The 22,381-nt window shown below is 35.6% G+C and overlaps 1 protein-coding gene across 4 annotated transcripts; it reads right to left on the reverse strand.

Annotated features, from left to right (window-relative positions):
* Window positions 1-3,745: 3,745 nt before the first annotated feature.
* On the reverse strand, window positions 3,746-18,817 carry LOC121747630 (tripeptidyl-peptidase 2). Of its 4 annotated transcripts, none has more exons than XM_042141700.1 (34): window positions 18,417-18,817; window positions 18,209-18,287; window positions 17,995-18,068; window positions 17,750-17,859; window positions 17,546-17,629; window positions 16,179-16,265; window positions 15,944-16,086; window positions 15,418-15,568; window positions 15,211-15,333; window positions 14,916-14,999; window positions 14,638-14,825; window positions 14,308-14,482; window positions 14,094-14,215; window positions 13,921-14,000; window positions 13,623-13,681; window positions 12,812-12,966; window positions 12,054-12,232; window positions 11,498-11,610; window positions 11,223-11,393; window positions 10,407-10,535; window positions 10,178-10,278; window positions 9,971-10,088; window positions 8,305-8,384; window positions 8,022-8,094; window positions 7,414-7,499; window positions 7,267-7,318; window positions 7,026-7,160; window positions 6,801-6,872; window positions 6,279-6,371; window positions 5,400-5,495; window positions 5,054-5,152; window positions 4,847-4,939; window positions 4,461-4,643; window positions 3,746-4,080 (listed from the first exon to the last, which is right to left on the reverse strand). In XM_042141700.1, the coding sequence occupies exons 1-34, from the start codon at window positions 18,760-18,762 to the stop codon at window positions 3,922-3,924; spliced, it is 4,092 nt and encodes a 1,363-aa protein (XP_041997634.1). In that variant the 5' UTR covers window positions 18,763-18,817; the 3' UTR covers window positions 3,746-3,921. The 4 variants fall into 4 exon arrangements, with proteins under 4 accessions (XP_041997634.1, XP_041997635.1, XP_041997638.1 ...); XM_042141701.1 differs by having other exon boundaries at window positions 17,549-17,629; window positions 18,417-18,816; XM_042141704.1 differs by having other exon boundaries at window positions 4,461-4,640; window positions 17,549-17,629; window positions 18,417-18,814.
* Between the last annotated feature and the right edge of the window lie 3,564 nt (window positions 18,818-22,381).

Here is a 22,381-nt window from a genome sequence, read left to right on the forward strand (position 1 = left end):
CTTTTTACAGTTTATATTTTTAAACTTAGAACCCCTAGGACCCTACCCTAATACACCACTACCCTTAAGCCCCATTACACCCGAAACAAAGACCTTAAGGAACTATCTTACGCAATCCGATTCGGGGTATTAAATTTGTGGCAATGCCGAGTGAACAGTCCTAACATCTCTGGTGAGAAATGAGTGACTGCGTGAATCCAACAGTGGTTTTAAAATTGAGCAATCTTGACGAACTGACACCTTGATCAAGTAAAAGCGAAAAGGAAGAAACATAAGCTGCTGGTAAATGGATTGACCTCGACCTCGGGTATGATTGTTGAAAATTTATTCGATCTAATGCATCTATGTGAATATGTGTTTTTATTTCGAGTCTTGTTTTCTTTTTCGTCTTCTTTTACTTTCTTGAAATGAGTAAACCATGCCTGAAATTTGCCTTATCTTTTTCTTTTCTTTTTCTTTTCTTTTTCTTTATACTTGGGGACAAGTATGTTTTAAGTGTGAGCAGTTTGATAAAACCCATTTCATGCATCGGTTTAGGGGTAAAATGTACGTTACTTGATCGGTTTTATCGCGCAAAGCAAGTGTTAAAGGTGCAGGAATGCCGCTTGACCACAGCAACAAGGCCAAACTAATCAAGCAAGTACAATAGGCGAAAAAAGGCCAAGAATCGGGGGAGTTGATCTAGGGGGTAATCAAGCAATCAAGGAGGGGACCACTGGCTTCCAGAAGAAGGACATGTGAGGCAATAAGCTGGATGGTGCGCATCATTCTGTTATCAAGGACAATGTTCTAGAAGGGGACACATGCTGATATATGAGACGCAAGAACGGAGCTGAGCCATGAATCTATTACTGAAAAGCGTCGTCATTCTAGAAGGAAAGCACGTAGCAATCAATGAGTCGCTCACTCTCAGCATGAGCAAATATTCCCTGCCAAGATCGTTATCCAGCTGGAGGTCGTGCCGAGCCTATAAATAGAGGATGTGCCACCATATTAAAGGGGGGATCTTTTACCTTTTCGTCTTTAGTTTTTAGTTTAGTTAGCTCAGTTCTCTAGATAGCTTAGATAGAGAAACGTTTAGTTAAAGGGCGACCGAAGTGAGCGCTACAGAATACTCTATATCTGTAGGCGTTATCTCAAGTTTCCCGCCGAGGATCTTCTCGATTTTACTTGATTTCATATTTTCCGAAGTGTTAGCTTAGTTAAATTTCAAGTTGCTTCGTAGTTAAAGTTTCGAGCTTTTTACATTCCGCATGATCGATGTACTCGTTTGGGTTTTGAGTATAAAATCGAAGTTGTTCTATTTTCGTCATCGTGTTTACTGTTCTAAGTAGTTCATGTTCTTAAATTCACTTGACCTAGTAGTTAAAATTCCCTTGAGCAAGTAGTTAGTTACTTTTCTGTCTAAAGTAAAATCAGTAGTTAAAAACTCTCAAAGTTAAAGCGTGGCAGCAGCCAAACCCCTATTCACTACGCACACACTCGATACACTAGCTTCTATGTGGGATCGACCCCGAACTTGCCGCTTTACTGTTAAAGTAGTGCAAAATTGAGAGTTTATAAATTACATTGGCGGTGCGCGAGAGCGAGAGCAACTTGATCAAGTGGCAACGACATTTGCTAACTGATCTATCCGGTTCAGTTATCTCTTCCATATAACTTGAATCAAAAATCCATATTCTGCAGTCGCTATCCGTGCCCCGCCAGTCGTGTGTATGCAATGTTCATGTGTTACGTATACTTTGTGTAAAGTGTCATATGGTGTTTGTATTTGCGTGTACGTTTTGTATGTGTGTTTGTGTGTTGTGCACAATGTGTTTTGTGTGCTTAGTGTCGTTCGGTTGCTATGAATCATTATCGTATAACTATCCATTTAGGATTAAGTTGTGGGATTATTTTAGTTGGAAGGCATGGCTATGACTAATTATTTTAAGATTATTCATCTAGAATTAAAGTTGTGGAATTCAATTTTATAAATCTAACATGATATATATTATAATCTTGTCAACCAAATAACCCTTAAAAAGTAGAACTTATTTTTCATTAATAATATTCCGAGATAACCTTAAAGAAGAGATGAAGGCCGAAGCACGAGTAGTAGTTGTTGCTCGTGGCACATGAAATTCTGTTTGGACATATTGATTTATGTGGACCCTTCTTGTCTCTTCATTACACAATTAACGTCTCAATTAATAAGCCTTACCTACACCCACACCACACCTAGACCAAAATTGTGTCACATTTTTCATCACAAACTCACACCTAACATTCTACCTCACTCTCTTAAATCTATCTGTTAGTTGAGTCATACTTATTTCTTTTTATTGTTCCATTATAATTGACTTATTTCTTTTTAATAAAAAGCAGCACATCTCATCTTTTTTACTTTATTTTTTTTTCATCTGTCTAATTTATTCTAGTATTTTTTTTTCACTTAATTCATTTAACACGATTTTTTTTAATAATTCTACTCTTCCAGTATATATATTCTTCACTCATTCTCAAAGTAGAATTCGACTTGTGGATTTTTAAATTTTGGGTTTGGAACTATAAGTTGATGGTTACTAAATAAATATAAAGTGATGCACACAAATATTAGTTGTGTATTGGGTACAAACAGCAAAAAGAAAAAGGAAATCTTATCTTCCCATTTGCATAGTGGTAGATTGCGTTATGATTATATCTCAAATGTAAGCATCACATTTGATTTGCCTCCCTTATACGCAGCATGTGGGCTCCCACTTGTCTCCTCAAACTAGTCAAATTAACTTTTTTTTTATTTCACATATATTGCGCATCTTACATCAAAATTGCTCATCATATTTTTGCTTATTATCTTCCTTTTCTAACTTTTGATGTGTAATGCGGTTATAAAGTATTTAATTTTTGAAAATAAGCTTCTAAAAGAGTATAAGATATAAAACTAAATTTCGAAAGTTAATATCGTTGATCCTATGAATTTTTTTATAATTTTATAAACAACACTCAATAATTATAATTTCATGATTCGTGAGATCTTTGACTTTTAGACTTTTGCTCAGAAAAAAAAAAAAAAAAAAAAAAAAAAAAAGAGTGACACTAATGGTGGATATTGTGGTGGTTGAGAGGCTTCTCTAATGGCGAGTCGAAGAGAACCAAAATCGATGAGCGGGGGAATGATTCCATCAATCGACTAAAACGGCAAAGTAGAATAATGCAAAGGGGAATGACGACCACCTCTGACATCGATGAAGTCTCTCTATCTCTACCTGATTGACCACATTGAAAATGTAATTTTAGTTAAGGAGTACTTGAAGATGATCATCCAAGATATGTTGTTAATGACTAAAGAACCAAGGATGATGCTTGCAATGCTTCATAAGAAAATGAGTACAAAGTAATATGGAGTAGCAATTTAAATTACTACATATTTGTAGGTTTTTAATTTGCTTTTTTAGGAATTTTAGTTATATATTTTCAATTCTAGGAATTTTTATAAATAACAAATATGAAATGAATGTATAAGATTGATGATAATAATTAAAAAAACTGAGAAAATAAGATTATGTTGCCCTGCCAAATTGCTCCGTGGTATAACCAATAACATGGCATATCGTCGTCTTACTTTTTATTGTAATCCTTACTCAGTCGCGATCTAGCTTCTACACGGTCTGTTACTAAAAAGGAGTCCACATGATACAGGCTACGACAAAGTCTCGTTTTCTTACATACGAATTATAGTAAAGATGGATGATGATGACGATGATGATTAAAAAATGGTCCATATAATCATTAATAAAATTAAAACATACATCTTGAAACGACTCGGTTTAGGATTTAACTCTAGCTAACTAGTTCGGAGACCATGGTCTTTTTATTCATTATGCAGAACTCAGAAGCAATCTGGGAAAGCACTTGTAGCTCAGTAGATGAGCATAAACCTCAGAAAAGAGGTAGACACGCAGGGAATAGAACGTTCATCCATTGCTTCTCGTACGACACCAGATGGTCCCATCCAATTTGTTCCAACAGCGAAAGCTTCAGGTCATAAAACTTCCTCTTAGGAGGCTGGCCATCCTCTTGGATCATGTCACTTAGAACCTGGATTGTTCAATCAGATCAATGTTATCGTGCAACAATAACTAATAGTTCATGACATTTATTGTTCACAAACTGAAATCGTGAATTAGAAACCAAATCTCTTCCCAATTCAGGTAAAAAAAATGTCCACAGTTAATCATTAGTCAAACTGCACTAGGAATAAATTTGAGATAATATTTATCAAGTAAAGAATACAGTTGAATGACAATTATTATTAGTTAGAAAATATCAAGTGCTTGAAATCTTAAGGCTCATAAAATTTCGATAGGATGTTTAGGGATTAGTTTAATTTATTCATGCAAAACTGCATATTCTTTCCACCTAGACCAACTTACATTCTTAAAAAATACACTATGAAAACCCCCATGTAATAAAAATACCTTTAGTGCAGTTCCAAGCCGCCCTTTACGTCTCTCACGTATGATATAAAGGGTTCCGTATCGACTGGATTTCACATCTACCCATTTTTGGAGTTCTTTGAAATTCTCTTCAAACAGATCCAGCTTACTGCTGGAGTCTGTTGCAGCTTTAGCATCCTCCGTCTCCACAACTTTCCCGCCCTGCTATCATTGCAGAATATATCAAACTGTGGTTAAGTGGAAATCTTGTCCCATGCATGTACTACCTTTTGGCTTATTTGATAAAACTTCAGTTAGTAGGTATGATAAATGCACAAATTCATGCATACCGAACTCTGGGGGTAAAGGTTCGACTGCTAGCAGATGAATAGCTGTTATAAGGTCATACTAATATTTAAAGCATGTACCTTTGCTGATTCAATCTCTGCTAAAGCCAAGCCTTTCTGATACAAAGCCTCTGCTAATTGGTCGCGGTTCGTTTCCATTTTCTTCTTTGTTTTCTAGGTTATCAAGCACATTAACATAAAAAAATTGACCTTACAAGACATTAAGAAGAAGAAGAAAATGAAAATTGAGGAGGAAAACAATAATCAGATGGAATATTAAATGCTCACTTCTGCACCCTCATCTTCCGGATCACTTTTAAGTGAAAGATATCTTGACAACTCTTCTGCATCAATGCTTTCAATAACTTCATTTGCGGCAGCTATAATCTGCATAAAAAACAGTAGTTACAAAAAAAAGCCAGATAATGATAAATCTTCATATCATTTTCACTATCTTTATTGACATGGTGCATAGGAAATAGCTAACACTGAGTTAAGTACCAAGGGTCTAGTTTCAGATTTATGCTATCATCCGATAGTAACTCAGAGAATGTACTTCAATCATTTCATAATTTTTCTCAAGTTATTAAGGATTGTGAGAAAGAGTATGTAGCTGGAAAATGATTGGCATTACCTCTTCATAATGGTGAATTTTGTCTTGAAAGTTGTTCTGGGATACCAATGCATCCAACAATTTAGCAAGCAACGGTGTGTAATTTGGGTACTCCGACTGCCAACAGGTAATGATTAGATATTTTATGGAATGAAAACCCTGGATCTCTGGAAAGTAAGAATATAGCATGTGGTGTATGGTTTTTTATACATTTACACAGAAGAAAAAATGTGCTGCAAAATAAACCATACATAACTTTCAGTATCCAATAAAGTTGAAGCACTTGATAAACTTATTTTATGACATTGGATTCTAAGATGATAATTTTTCAATTTCAGTTTTGCAGGTTAAAGAGCCAAACCAAGGTCGCACGGTGCAAGAGAGAAAGAGAAGAAAGTACGTACCCAGCGAACAAATTGAGAACAATGTAGATCTATATAATCAGTATATGTTGTGCTCATAAACCCTAGTTGATTTACTACTTGCAAGTACATGACAATAAATTTTCAGATCTCCATTTCAATCCTTTCAATGCCAATATATCTATATATCTATTATTATAACAGAGTCTATGTTTTACACATCCAATATACTCAATAAAAGGGGCAATATTGTAATATATTGACTAAGCCACAACTGCACTACTCTGAAAAAATATTGTTTAGATATAAAGGAATGATATAGGGTAGAAATAAGGTGAGTGCCTAATTGTAGGTAGAAAATAGGAAAGTTGGTTTATTTTACGCTAAGGTGGTGAAATACTGTTAGCATCATAGTAGCATTCATAGCATCATAGTAGCATTCATCATCTATTCTCAAGCACCAAGAAGGCCCTTTATTAATACTACTCAAAGGAGAAGATTCCAGTAGGAGAAAACTGATTGAGAATGAAATGAATACCTTTAGCTTGGTTGATAACTTTTTCCACTCAGAACGTTCCTCATCAGTAGTTTGTTTTAGGTTGGAGAGGACCCTAATTTTGGCATCCCGAACCTGTTTGGCAACATGAGGAAAATTACAAATCACCTAAATTAGAAAGACACACAACTTCCATTATAATGAAGATAATTAAACTTTTCCAGTGTAGTAACTAAAAGCCACATAAAAACTATTAGCACTCAACATGAAAACCTTACATTCTCTTCCGCTTCTTGCCATGGAAATTGTAAGACTTCTTTTTTTAGTCTTCATTGTCTCTTTTGCTATAGATAAGTATGTATTCATTTCCTAATAATCTTTATTTTGCACGCCAAAACATGAAGACGGACAATAGTGATTTAAACAAGTATTTTTTTACAAATACAGATGAAGGCCAACTCAAGAATCAGGAAGCCGAACTAAAGTAGTTCCAATAAAAATAATACAACCCAGATTTTGGAATAATAAGCTCACTTGTTGCTATATGAAACTGTGTAAATATACCTCTTCTTCCAACCGTTCAGATACACTCTTACTACAGCCTGAAGAAGAGCCTTGTCCTTTGTCCTCATTAACCTGATGAGAATGAAACATGCACTATGTCAACAATAATCTGGGCCAGCATACTGATAAACCGATACCATGTATTTAAGGTGATAGGAAAAGTTACTCCATGTCCGTAAAGAAACCAAAAAGAGACAAATTCAGGAAGATAACTGAATATTGAACCTGTGCTGGTGGAACTATGTATGATATGCTATATGATACAGGGTTCTTCTCTGGATTCTTCCCATCATTATTGACCCCAAAAGAAACCTTTCCATATGAAATTGACCCAACCAATACAGAACCAGCTGAAGCACCCTGCAGGAATACGACAAGATGAGCACTAAGAATATATTTCCCCACTTTCTGTAAAGAAGAGATGACAATAGATAATTCAAAACTGAATAATGTAAAGATGCAAAACCTTAGGAAGCTTTTCCTTAGCTGGAGGGCCCACATAAAATGCTTCTTTTGTTCTATCATCAGTAATATACAATAACTTAATTTGGTCTTTATGAAAAAAAGAATAAGGAAAAAAGATGGTGGAATAAATAAATAATATATCACATACCCAGGAATCAAGACTGAAGAACTAAAATTGGAGTTACCCATCACTGGTCCATCAGGTTGTGAATAAAAGCTTAAGTGAATCGCTTCCTATAATAGAAAATTGAAGGAGTTTGAGATAAAATGTCAGAAAACTTTAACAGGGTGTTTGGCTGAGCTTATAAGCTAAGCTCTTGAAAAATGTTTGAAAAAATAAGCTCCAAAATAGCTTATAGGTTTGAAAATAAGCTCCAATGCTTATAAAATCCCTAAAAATAAGTTCCTCCATCCCAACTCAATTTTTCATAAGAATTCAGAAACGATCTCTTTACATAAATAACTCTACTGTGGTTCGTTGCTTCCAATATAAACACTTCCATTTTCATCTGTCTTTAATTTTATCTCTCTGACTCACAATTCTTTCTCTAGCTCGCGATATCAAATATCCAAAAACTTTCACAACTAATAAGCTCTTAAGACAATACATTTATAAGCTCTTGAAACATCCAAACACCCCCCTAAGGCATTCTAAAGGATAAAGGTTGTTAAAATTTTGTTTCAGTTCCCCATGAGTGGGATCATTTAACATGCTGGTGAATCAAGAATTTTGATTCTTTATGAAGGTGAAATAACCTTTTCATCCAAGTTTTTCTCAATGAATAAGACCAACTGTTTCATCTTCTCCAAGTACTGCACGTTGTCATGCCTGAAACAATGACCATATCAGGATTTAAAATCATACTCCGTAGTAACTAAGTTTCTTAAGCTCTTACACTTGATAAAAAAAGGTTGTGCATATCTCTATTTTTTTTTTATTTTGGACACTCAATGCCAAAACAAACTACAGAAAAAATATAAGTTTACTGTATTTACCACAGTCCAGATAATATGTATAGTGTGTAGCGTGTTCAAGTACCTTAAGTTAAGCTGCAATGTGTAATCACCCTTGGGAAGTTTGGCAGTGTCTGGATAAACATCACCCATTGTATACACACGCTACATATCATAACAAAAATGATTAGGCAAGTGAAAAACCAGCAAGGAAACCTAAAAATCATAAGGAGCATGGAAGGAGCCTTGATGATAATACAAAATATGGCAATAAAATCAGAACAAGAAACCACAAACACCTTGCTAGAATTTGGTTGCAACTTGCAAGCCTTTATAATTATAGGAAAAAGCTTTCGTAAAGAAGTTAGGGCATCCAATTGATGTGTAAACTGTTTCAATTAGCAAAAATTATTTGTACCAAGTTGATTTCATCAAAAATCTCAAATGGACACACTCATGACTGCAGAAAATCATGAAAAATAACATCATAATCTGGTTACACTTGCACATGAATTGAATCAAATATAAGCAGGCTGACTAATGGCCTAATATATTGTATCTATTCCAGGTTTTTTGTAACTATTGTATTTGTAAGCTATTAGCACATTTAATTAAATACCTTTTACCTTTTTCATGGATTAAATGAAAGCTAGTCAAATTGGGAGCTAATTATTGATGGTGCACAAAGCAGATTCTTGTAAAGACTTGCTAAATATACCTTTCAATTTCAGCCATTTGTGGAGCTGTAATCTTGGTTCCTTGACAAATTAGTTCTTAGTCATGCTACAGTGCTACTTGAAGTTTTGTTCTTAAATTTTCACGAAGCCACTCCGTTCTAGTTTATAACAAAGTTCTTGCAACGAAAGACATCATATGTGTGATTGAATCTTTTTCTACCTAGGTCCATTTCGAAATGTGATATTATATGACTACTTGTGCGCACACAAAGATAAACCAGTAGACATGGTCGTTGAATAGTTATGTCCTTTCTTAACCCTAAATTGCTACTGAACAAAGATATATGGCATATATTCGCATGTATGCCACTAGAAAGTTTCCTCAAAACTAGCATTAGCTCTTCTCAGTCCTAACCTCTTACTTGCTACTGCAGTTTTGAGTTAATTCTAGTCAAAGTCTTAAAGCCACAGCTTCCTGCAAAACATCTTTTGGAGTGGAATTACACACCATCAGATAACAAAACTAGCGTTCTTACATAAATATTTATGAGCTCTTCATTTGATTTTATGGCATAAATTAGATTCATGAAACTACGATATTTTATTCGTAACAAAAATCCCCCATCTGAAGAGCATTATAAAAAAGTTTGGCAAGATAATTCAGGCGAGAACATGGAAAGTATTCCCCAACATTCTAAATGGTATGTGTTTCTCATTGCAGATCCAGGCCTGCTTTGGGATACGAGGCACATATTTTAAGAAATGAATATAGAAACCCGCCTCACATTGAGCGATTTAAGAAGCTTCTGTATGAATAACACTCAACAGATCATACTTCAATTCCAATATGAGAGAGAGAAAGAGCTCCCATAAAAGAGCCAAACAGGAAGATATTCCACTTCATGGAGTGTATGTAATATCCTTCAATAAAATTATAAGGGGATACTATCTTTGCTTTTAGGTGTAACTTTTTGACAAATCAAAAAGAGACAACTTTTGGCAATAAGAATGAATTTTGAAAGAGGAAAATAATGAAAAAAAGAAGATAGTTGGACAGATGAAGAAGGCAATCACCTTGTTTGTGTCTGATATCATATAAAATTGAGACTCAAATTTGTTGTCATAGATACGATTGTTTAGTAATGGAATATTGGGTTTTATCTCAGCACCCTCCTCAAATTTAATCTTGTAACTGCAGCATCACATGAAAAGTATAGTCATATATCTTGTAAGCCCAATAAAACAAACATAGAAGGTCATCGGTAGCAGAGAAAAACTCACGTTAATACAAGAGCCAGTGTCTGTTTGCCTGAGGGCAGTCTGTCCCGCTCTGCTGAAAGTGTGTTCAGTTTCGCATCAACAGGGCGATATGGAATTCTCACCTGCAAATATTAATCTTTCAGCATGAAGATATGAAAGAGTAGCAAACTAGAGAAACCGGAAGAAAAGTGAAAATGCCATGGTGACAGTAACTATGTATGTGTATATTAAAGGTGGCAGCAACTCTCACCTTATTTAGAACAGCTGCTGGAGAAAGATTCTCCAAAGAAAGAAGAGCCTCAGCATCAATACGTATAGGTGCTTCACTTCCATCAAGTACAATATCCTCTTTGTTGACGCTGATGCCATGAAATACAACCTGGGATTTGCATCAGAATCAAGCAAAAAGATAAATGTTTCCACATCCTGAGACTAATGACAACAGGCATCCAGATATTTACTTGAAACCTAATTACAATAACCTTTCGCATAAAACATGATCATGAACTGGGGAGAAATACCAAGGTCAAAAGAAACATAATAAATTAGTAATCATGATGTTATAGTGATTTGGCATAGGAAGAATAAATCTCCTCTCACAGAGAAATGAATAGGAAAGAGATAAGCCCATCACTAACAAACTGAAATTGTTCAAAATAATAGACTTCAGGGATAAGGAAAAAGCAGGACACAATTAATAGGGTGCATGTGCTAACAATTTGGCAGCAATAAGAAAGAACGAAAGAACTTTGCAAGACCAGAAGAGCTATATCCAATAGATCATAGCAATCAGAAATATATCCAGGATAAATTGTTGTGTTTTTGCAGACCACCTATATATCAAATAATACTAAAAATGATGTATATACTATTTATTATATCCATTACTTTATAGCTAAAGGTGACATGCAAGAGTATGAAATACTAATGTGTGTAATTGATTAACTGATAAGAAATTACATGAGTAGCAGCCCAGCACCACTCAGAAGCCTCTACTAACATTTCTGCATGTATTCGTGTATGAGTTCCAATTTAGAAGCATGTTAAGTTAACCGGTAGATATTACCTCAAAATCTACATTAGTTACGTCTTGGCTTCCTACGCCACTTGACCAGAATTGAGCAATTGCAAGTTCCATAGTTCTGCCACCCTCAACAGCAAAGCAAAAGTTTTTTGAAGAAGGGGAAGAAAATGTGGCTACACTTTCCCATTTAATGGGTCTTAGCAGTGGAGATATCTGCATATGATGCGCAGGTTAACAAGCTCCAAATAATGTCATCTTTAAATATCAAGGACAAGAGAACTAAAACATTGAAAATTGCATGCCATAAAAGTCATTACCTGAACAGAATCTATGAAAAATCTTCGTGATGTACAGAAACCAGATGCCTTCATGGTTACTTCAACCCAGGTAGCCCCAATTGGGACTTCTAGAAATTTGCGTTCAATATGACCTACATCCAATGGAAAACTCTTATTCACAAATCATAAATTGCTTAACAACTAATTGTACTATCAATTGTCATTAGTAAGCACTATAATCATACTTTTTAACCCGTGATTGATTTCAGAAAAAATAAAAATTCCATCTTTCATGGCCAAGATGCCAGACTGTAGCAGTAAAAATAAATTTTGAGCTGAAAAATAGAAAATGATGTTTGGTTCCAGCATCATGTTCAACTTGCTTATATGATAAATAAAACAAAACTAAACAACTTTGAGACAGCCTTGCAATACAAATTTCCTAAGTGAAACCAAGACTGGAGCCAAAGACAACAGCATACTACATAAACAAAGATACAAGTCAACATATACTAGCCAAGAATAAAATAGGAAATGAACAACTAGAAAGAACAAAAAGATTGCTAGAGAGCTCTGCTATTCAATTATAACATACCCGGTACAAAAGTCATCCCTTGGAATAACACAACTGGATGTCGACTCTTCACTGTTTGGGGCTTGGTAATAGTAACAGGAATTCTGAATAGAGGACCCCGCCATGGCGATTTACTGTCTAATCCATAGACTTCAAAATAGTGCAAACCATGGCCAAGAGTGGAAGGATCCACAATTATGCTGGAAAAGGAAGGAAGAATGTGTGCATTTATCACAAAGTAAGACAAACATAAACAAGCTACAGGATGTAGCTACTCAGAGCATAGTTTCTACTAGGGAAAACCACGTGAGGGGAACCAGAAAAACTATTTAATAGGTGCCATTTTTTCATAATTTACATGAAAATATAACAGCTCCTCTAAAGCAATAGCTGCAATTCCCAAAGTGAGCCCAGAAAAGTACTGCCATGCATTAATCGCCTCAGCATAAATTACCCATATTAGCAATAATGTCCACATAGTTATATACCTTGGATCAAACTTAGATTCTCAATCCATAGTTTAGAATACTATCGGACAGATGGCTATGCAAAACTTATTCAAGATATGAACATTTTCATTTTCTATAGGAAATTTGCTTTATAAAATGGGATATGAAGAAAACTGTAACCACCATATTATCAACCTAACTCAGCACTTCATTCCTCAATAAAATAACAATACATAAATAAGCAAATAAGATGGTGCAGCTGAAACATCAGATAATCTACTGCACATAAGCACTAAAACTGAGAAGAGGTAAAATGCACGTGAAACTAACTTGAATTCACGACCGTTATGAGTTAGGAGAAGATACTCTGGAGCTTTCACCACTGCCTCTGCAGTAGAACATAACTGTATACACTCTTCAAAAGGAAAAAGTTGATCTAAGTTGCTAGCGTCATCATGGAACTTTGGTGACACTTTCACTGTCCACTACAAGGTCAAAGAAAGAAGGAACTCAACTCAACCACAAAGAATTCTTAACTATAAATAAATATAAAAAAAAAAGTTTCCATTGTTATCACCCTAGAAATGTAACTGCTGGTTCATATAACTCACAGGATGGAATATCAAATAAGTATGACATCCTCCATTTTAGGAGGCAAAATCTCCCAATTTCACCTTGTCATAAACAACCATAATTTTATAGGACAGCCACCCACAGGGGGGGGAATAGACTTTACAAAATTGCATGAAATATCTGATAAACAAGACAAAAAAGAATGTATATTTTCAATATTTACAGGTTGGATGAACTAATTCAATGTTAGACTCAAAAAAAGACCCCACAGAGAACCAGAACCATCTAGAAACAAAAAAGTTTATTTATCATGTGGGAGTCCTTTCTGGTAGAAAACAATGTCTTATGTAGAACGGTAGAAATCAGAGTTTTTCTATTTTGATAAGTTCGGACTATTACCAAAAGGTGAAAATAACTGGTAAGAGCCTTCAATTTTTAATAGCAATGGAAATGAGTTTCTTCTGCAGAAATTTGTAACTGTTAAACATTAAAACCTTTGTGCCATTAAAAAACTGTATACAGAAAGTGGAACATTGTAGGAGGAACTTTTGCAGTAAATAGTACTTACCTCAGTTGACTGTTGACATAAATCAGCCTCTCTGAGGTAGATGCCCCGTGATGTAGGTACTGTACATAAAAGAGAATCTTAGAGATGATTGCACATGGCCTTTACAGAATCAAAGACCACAATGGTTACATGTATAATTATTAATAGGGTACCAAAAAGCTAATACCCAGTAAACACAAGTTGCCATCTACATACTTATGCTCATAAAGAGTACTATATGCAATCAACCTACACATTGTGATTTTAGAAGAGATGGTATTTACGCATTAGATAAATACACACAAGATGGATTACCCACTTGTCTTTCCAGATTGATTGATCTTTATTTGATAAGAAACACATGGAACATCTTGTGACTTTTGAATGTATTCATATGCCCTGTTATCCAAAATCATTAGAAAGCCATAATCAAGCAATGATCCATAAAACTATTGCATGTTGAGGACGGAAACTCAAAGTTCTAAATATAACCTGTCAACTTGCATCAACCCTTGTCCAGCAGACAGTTTATCTTCAGGAGAACCACCAATTGGAATACATGTATTCTCAAGAGCCTCCCGTATGTTATAGGGACTCACGGGAATTCCTTCAGCCTGCAGACTTTAGACCTTCATATCCCAAGAAGAGAAAAGATGGCCAATATGAATTTAAAAAGAGTTCAATTTGTAGTTGAAAACAAAATAACCTTCATTGCACTGACAAGCAGAGCAACCCCTCCACATGCACATGGAGATGACATAGATGTTCCATTCATAAACATGCGCCGTTGTAGAGTCCATGTAGGAACAGGGGCCATAGCACCACCAGCTGCACTTATAGAAACACCAAGATCCCCATCGACTGTTGGTCCTCGACTTGACCTTCATCAATATCAGCTAATGAGATGAAAATTCAACCATACTAAAAGTCAGCTGACTATATGGAGACTATCATTTACTTGTTCGGAGGGTAGCAAATTCAATACGATTATCAGTTCCAAAATTGGAATGTAATTGAAGATCAGAATTTGATATACCAGGTATACTCAAGACCTTCAGGAGGAGCTTCTACTAAGTTGTGTGCTCCTGCTGCCATTGCAGGAGAAACATATGCTCCAACTCCAATTATACTTGATGTTGTACCACCAGGAGCTCCAACAGTGCTCAATGCTGGCCCATTATTACCAGCACTACTGATGAATATCAGTCGATGTTTGTTCACTACCTATATATACAAAGAATTCGAAGCGTACACGAGATATGAGACATAGCAATGAAATAAGCTAGTCCAATTAAAAGAAGTTGAAAAGTATACCTCATTTACTAAGTCAACGAAGCGACCGTAATCTGGTAGCAAAGTAGGCTCCCCATAACTCATGTTTATAAGATCACATTTGTGCTGCATATCAAAATACTCTTTGAGAAATGGCACATTGGAGATGAAGAACAATAAAAAATGATGAGACTGCAGACTAGGAAGCAAACAGCAAACATAATGACTTTGTTGTATGTCTCAAATATAAATAGCAGTAAATATGTAACCAAGATATTTGTCTTCCGCAGTAATTGGCCACATAAGTTCCATTGTCTTATATAAACATAAGCATTACCTCCACAGCCGCAATCAGTGCTCGAACTAAGCCTGTCCCAGTTTCCATTGAACCTAAGCGTGAATCTCCAATCTTGCATGAAACTATCTGAGCTCCAGGGGCAACCCCGTTTAGCAGAGGCTCCTAGATGATGATGACTCTTGTGAAAATGCATATTAATGATAGAAATTGGGTCTATGATTTATTATAATTCCTTTACAAGGCTACCTTAGAATTGTAAGCAGATGTGATACCAGCAACATGAGTACCATGAGGAGAACTGTCTGTCACAATACTCAAAACATTGCCTTCATTGTACACATTAAGGACCACTGTGCAAGCATCTAATTTGCTGAAGGTTCCATACTTCCGTTCAATTCTACAATGAACACACAATAGATTATTCTAACTTTCAGATGACAGCTAGCAAATGCTAGTTTAAGTGCTTCCTCATGATCCTAATAAAGATATTGAATCTGGTAGGAGTGAGTGGTGAACTGCAGTACACAATGAACAAGAGAAGTTATGATATATGTCATGATATAATATGGAACGAGTAACTGAAGTTACTACGCACAGCGCAAATGGATGTCAATAATTGACAGGAACAATCAAAAGAAAACATGTCATAACCATGGCTTTGAAGTTAAGACAATTGTTTGCTTGTTCCCAGCAATAATACAGTTTCTGAGGAGAACAAAAGAGCTTGACAAAGAAATATATGCTAAAGTTTTTCTTAAGGATCCAAAAATACCTATAGTTAGTAAGAGGAACAAAGTTAGCAAGCTTCCCACATCCTGCTTCATCCTCAAGATTCTGTGTGTCAAGAGCAGCTCTCCAAACTTCTCCGTCATGCCATACAACAGCATCTATAATAGGTCCTTTGTCATCATAGTTCTAAGGAATCAATGAAATAGTTAACATTGGATATATAATACAATCTTGAAAACAAAAGGAAATAGGAAAACAATTGGTGTAGGGACACTTACATCAGACTGCTTGCGTAGAAGATCCACTTTGCTTTGGAGATCTTCCCGTTTCTTTTTCAAGTTCGTGTCATCAACTTTTGGGTGTTTCTACAGATAGTTATACAATAAAAAGAAATCATAAATTGGATTTCCCTGAGAATGTTTTGGATGGGAGAATGTGAAAAGATTCCTGATTTGAACAAATGTACACACATTTGGATTGTACAGTGGGTAAGGGGAATAAGAAAAAGGACTACTATTTCTAACAGCTAATGATTTGAGAACTAACATGCAATTTCATCAGCAATATTTTAATCACTTCTCACATTTATTTTGACAAATATCTAGCATTTGAACCAGCAGATTTAGGCCGAGGGAGTTGAATTCTAGCCTAATGTTTCCTACAGCTTGAGCCGGATTAAGGGTGAGTTTGGCACAGCTGCAAAAAATCCCAATATCAAGTATGGACCCCGTCATATTTACAAAACTATATAGCCATTTGACAACCCTAAGTAAGAACAACTTTTGACATGTAATTATTTGTTTAGCAACATTAGAAACTGAAGCACAATAATTATACATTGTGAAAAATGGAATAATGATGTCTTAGGAGAGCTATAGCTTCAGAAATAGTACAACTCAATAATTTAAAAAACAGTTTCAAATGATATAGCTTTTAAAGAAAAGGAAAACCGCCTTACAATATCAAATAAATCTTAGAAGAATCAGTTGCTGTGCAATCAACATTCTAGATCTTTCCATGTCACCTTAGTTCAAATATTAAAAAGTTTATGTAACTGTCTGTGGTCGACTAATACAGGCAATATTACAAAAGAAATGAGTATTGAACTATCACATCACCTACAATATGCAGAAAGCTGAAACCAAAAAAAAAAACAGAGAGTGAAAAAACATAAAACTAACCAACAAGTCAGCACAGTATCTCTTGCTAACTATTCTAGACGTTATCACCCTTCCTGAATTCCAAAACTCGCAATTTTTCCTTGGCTCTCTCACCAATCAAGTTAATAAAGAAAGTGGAGAATACGAATCTTGGCTGCTTTGCCTATTGGGGAAAATGATGTTTCCTACTGAATCTACATGTTCTAGAACAACTTCATCAATCACCCAAATGCTCACCAATCAAGGGTGGGCAGACAAGTCGACTCTTCCAGAATCTAAATGATATGTGCATGTGTCTTCCACGAGTGAAAGGCATAAGCAGAAAGACAAACTAGGAAGGTCATGGACAAAAGGTACAGAAAACATTAACAAAATCAATATATGTGACATATACACCATCAGAATGTAAATCAGACTGTTAGGATATGACAGTAACTGCTGTATTGAATATTAAATACAACAATTATTATGACCAGGGTACTAACTACCTTGTCAAAATCAAAAAGCTGCTTTACAGCCTCTGATATTGCCTCCTGATTTTTCTCATCCCATTTCTTTTTCCTCTCTTTCTGCACCACAATCAGCAACCAAAGTAAGGAATATATAGGGCAATGAAGCACTATAAGAATATTGCAAGTCGAACAACTATCAAACATTAATTGGAACATCATCAGTATTCAGAATATTACCTTTAATCGATCTGTCAGAGTACTTGTAAAGAGCTCGTAGACCAATTTGCAGCCAACATGCCATTCTCCAGATGGATTTTTCCATGATGAATTGACAACCAAAGAATTCCCTGAATATTTTTGCATTTGCATCCATAAGAAGAATGATCAGGAGAATGCCCAAGATACCAATTTTTAGGAAATAGCAACTGAAGAATTAAGCTCCGTCGAGAAAATGAAAATTAATGTTCACAGGAAACACACACCAGAGGTCCCCTTAATGCACCCACTGTCATCTGCCTTGACAATAGTTGAGGTATCAATATCTCCACTTCCAGTACTATCAAAAGAACAAATCAAGTAAAAAAATCTCAAATTGTCATACATACAAACATAAACATGTCTACACAATAGTATAAAGTATTCCCTTATCTTTCCACAATATAGTTTCATTTCAATCGCACGATATCCTTCACATACCAATCAATCACATCTAAAACTTTCGGCTTCCCATCCGAAGTCACTTCCAACCCCACAGCCGCAGGGTCCACACCAGAATCTAGAAAACATCGACACCAAAAACATAAGCAACAAAGAAACAATCAAAACGAGCATTTAACACAACAAAATCAGCAATCAATTGCGAAAAGGGGGGGGGGAATTATATCATCTTCACTAAACAACAGACCAAAAATAGCAACAATGACACCGCGGCCATCGTACTCGGGGTGCTCCTTGACGAAGCGATCGGCGGCGATTTCTTTCTTCGGCATGAGCGATGCTAAGAAGGTCGATTCGTTGAGCTTGAAATTACTCAAAGCACCATTGTCGTCGCCAGAAGGCATCGCCCTAGCTCTGAATCTGGTAGTGCTGGTGGAAATAGGGTCGGCGCGGTTTCTCTCACTGGATTTAGTGGGGTTTGAAAGTGCAGTTACGAGGAGAGGCAGAGAGAGAAATGACAAATGAGAGCAGACGCAGTGCGATTGGAAATTGATGACATTTGAATTTATAATTTGGAGTGGGCTTTGCATCATACGATTGGTCAATAAATTATTTCCTAGGGGTATTTCGGGTAATATATCCCTGAGTGCAGATTCCGGCGCGGCGTAGCAGGGCTGATTTGGTTGATAACGAATTGGCTGAATGCGGTGAGTGGGCGGAGTTTCCTATATATCCTTTGTGTAATTGACAAAATTGTCCTTGCATGGGGGGTTGTATTCTCTTACTTGACCCTACTTATCTGGATACGAACTTTAGGTTCATCATTCACCTACCATTTTGAGTGGACTTTATTTGGAAAAACTACGCGTATTTTTATTTAATATACGATCTCGATTGATCATGGTTTTAAACTTTCTACTCGAGGGTTTTGAGTAATTGTTTCTTGTTGGATTGTTCCATTTTGTTGGTTGTCACTCAGAATTGTGGCGTTGGTTTAAGGTTTTTGGTTTTGTAATTAGGAGTATTCTAGATTTTCGATTTTGACATTAATAATAATTGTTTGTTTAAAAGGATGTGAATACATAATATTTGAAGAGTGTTTTGAAGTACAACTATACCCATTGCTATACTGCCCACAAGAAGGTGGTAGAAGAGTCGAAAGAAGAAAGGCAGACCAGCTTTAGTAGGGAGGCAATGACAAAGTGTACTATTGCTTACAAATTCTTCAAATCTAACACGTGCAGGACAACTAAATCTCCATCCTTGCCCCAAAATTGCGATTGTATTTAACGAAAAAACCCTTCCATCCACCAGAATTTGTGATTCGTTGCCTAATGTGAAAAGGAAATTGATAAAGCCAATATTCAATAATTCAGTTCTGCGTTGCCTCCTCTCTTTCGCATGCTAATTAGGCAATATCCTTCTTTGGTTTTGAATATACATAAATAAATTCACTCTGTTTTGAATATACATAAATAAATGGATTTTTAGCCTATAAATACATAAACTTCTGGTTTTTCCTGGTTTTTCTCCAAAACTTTAAAATATGAATATAAATACATGAATTTTTGATACTTTTGATTTTTCCCCAAAATCTAAAATCAAAACGCATGTGGCAAATTAAAGTTTACGTAGCAATTAAAATTATACTAACATATTTATATTAATTAAAAATAATAAATTTGAAGTCCACATCAGCCATCTTTCACCCTTCTTGCTCTTTTTTGTCGAGCTCTTCGTCAAGGCTCTGCCCGCCGCCGTCGGGATAACGCCGGAGATGTTCGTGTCTCAAGTTCTAACCCGCCGCCTCTTCATCTTGGTGGAAGATTACATCAATGGCGGAAGGTAAAGACACTCACGTGGTGGAAACTCCGTTGGTGGATGAGGAGCAGCGCACAGATCGGCTTGTACAGCGGCGATGAGGTGCCATCCGCTGGCGGAGATCTTGCGCAGCCCGGGGGCACTTCCTCCTAAGTGCTAAAGCTGTGGCAGAGGGAGAAGGATTTGTTTGGAAGGAGAATGTCGAAAAAGGAATCGCGAATGGACTCCATCCGACGAGAGATCTTTTTACCTCTGCACTCAATTCATCCACTTCCACGGCGAATTCTTCACGATCCTCTTCGCATCGTCATCCCCGTTGCAGAACGAGCACTGAGGGGAGTGGTGGTTTCCGTAGATGTTGTCGGGGTGCGCGTCGGCGGCGATTGCCATCGCGCATTGCAAGTTGTGGAGGTTTTTGAAGGTGAAGGGGCAGCTGCAGAGGGAGCTTGTGGGGGAGCGTGCACTCACGCGGTGCGTGCAGGAGCTGAGGATGAAGGCGCGAGCTTTGATCTGAGCAAGGAGACAGCTGATGGAGATGCAAACATCTCCGGCGTTGTCCCGACGGCAGCGGCGGTAGAGCCTTACTGAAGAGCGCGACAAGAAAGAGTAGGAAGGTGTGGTCCATAAGAGATGGATGATGTGGAATTTAAATTTATTATTTTATTAGTTAATATAAATATGTTGGTGTAGTATGAGTGACACATAAGCTTTAATTTGCTACATGTGTTTTGATTTTGGATATTGGGAAAAAATCAGAAACATTAAAAGTTCATGCATTTATATTTAAATTTAAAGTTTAAAGAAAAAATAAAAAAAAATCTCAAAGTTCATATATTTCCAGGCAAATAACCCTAAATAAATTCACTCTCATCCTTGGTTCAATTATGCTAGTGAAACATGAAAAATGGCGCAGGCTTCTCCGGACGGAGAGAATAACACGGGCTAGTGAATATTTTATTTTGTATACCAAACGATAAGTAGAGTCATTATAAATAATACTCCGTCGGCCTCATAATAGGTGTATCACACTTTCTATTTTTAATTCATCCATAAAAGATGTCATATTTTCTTTTTTAGAAAAAATTATCTATCTCACTAATATAATAGTAGTATTTTTCTTTTTTACTTAATACACAAAACAACATTTTCTAAAATCTTGTGTCAATACTCAAGTATGACATCTATTATAAGATCGTGGGAATATTATCCTAGTAAAACATAGCTACCAAACGAGATCGATGTGTTATACAATATTTTATTTCAATGTGAACTACAAATACGTATCAATTAATATTTCCATTTCTTCATAAATTCAATTAATCTTTGTTGTCATCTGCATCACACCTCTTAGCAACCTCCCCCCAGCGTCTCTGTGAATTTTTAAATCATGACTCACTTTTCATTTCTATTCAAACAAAATTATAAAAATTTTAATATTCGATAATATATATTCCCTCCGTCCCTCATTAATTATCCACTTTTATTATTTTTATTCGTCCTCCATTAATGATTCATTTTTACTTTTTTACTATAAATGGTAAGTCATAAACTTAAGTTTATCTCACATCCCACTAATTCATTCCACTCACATTTTATTATAAAATTAATATATAAAAGTGAGTACTAATTTTTTTAAAAGGATATTGGTCCCTAAAATCATGAACTTTGGCCAAAATTTAGTATTTCCCACGAACTTTAAATTTGACGTAGAATATCACAAACTTTGCACTTTGTTTGATATTTTCCACGGCATGTCTATCACCATATTTGACTAACTTACGAGGCTTTTCTTTTTATCATACTTGACACAATTAAATCAATGTGTTTTTCTATGTGACTTTTTATCATACTTGTTATGAACTTAAAAAGTTGTTTAAAATATCATAAAACGTATCACGATTGCCCATGTAAGATAAGATTTTGATGAAAATATCTTATTTGAGTAAGTTTGGGAAATACCAAACAAAATGCAAAATTTGTGATATTCTACACCAATTTCAAAATTCATGGGAAATACTAAATTTTGACCAAAGTTAATGGTTGTAAATACCAATATCTTTTTTTTTCCAATCTATTTTCCTTACATTTTTTAAAACTCGTATTGGAATAAAAATGGATAATTATTGCAGATCAGGGGGAGTAAGTACTAAATCGTTAATTTCACTTCTTATTGGCCACGACAAAAAAGTAGAAGTATACAAATCCAAAAATAGGAGTATACAAATGTAATTCTTCTCCTTTTTCACTCCACATATCACTTTTTGTATTCACCCTCCTCTTATTAATTAAACCATTCCTGTCTCTTATTCATTTAGATATAAATTATAAAAAAATCATTAAAAAAGCTTCAAATTAAGACCACTCAACCTCTTTTATCTCATGTCCGAGACG

This window comes from Salvia splendens, chromosome 9 (assembly GCF_004379255.2).
Source record: "Salvia splendens isolate huo1 chromosome 9, SspV2, whole genome shotgun sequence".
NCBI classification, from domain to species: Eukaryota; Viridiplantae; Streptophyta; class Magnoliopsida; order Lamiales; family Lamiaceae; genus Salvia; species Salvia splendens.

Coding starts and splice junctions, on each gene's coding strand:
- LOC121747630 (XM_042141700.1), bottom strand. CDS start 18,762: ATGATGCAAAGCCCACTCCAAATTATAAATTCAAATGTCATCAATTTC. Junction 17,630..17,749: donor CTCTGACAGATCGATTAAAG/GTAATATTCTGA, acceptor ATTGTGGTGCAG/AAAGAGAGGAAAAAGAAATG. Junction 14,826..14,915: donor TCGTTGACTTAGTAAATGAG/GTATACTTTTCA, acceptor TTGTATATATAG/GTAGTGAACAAACATCGACT.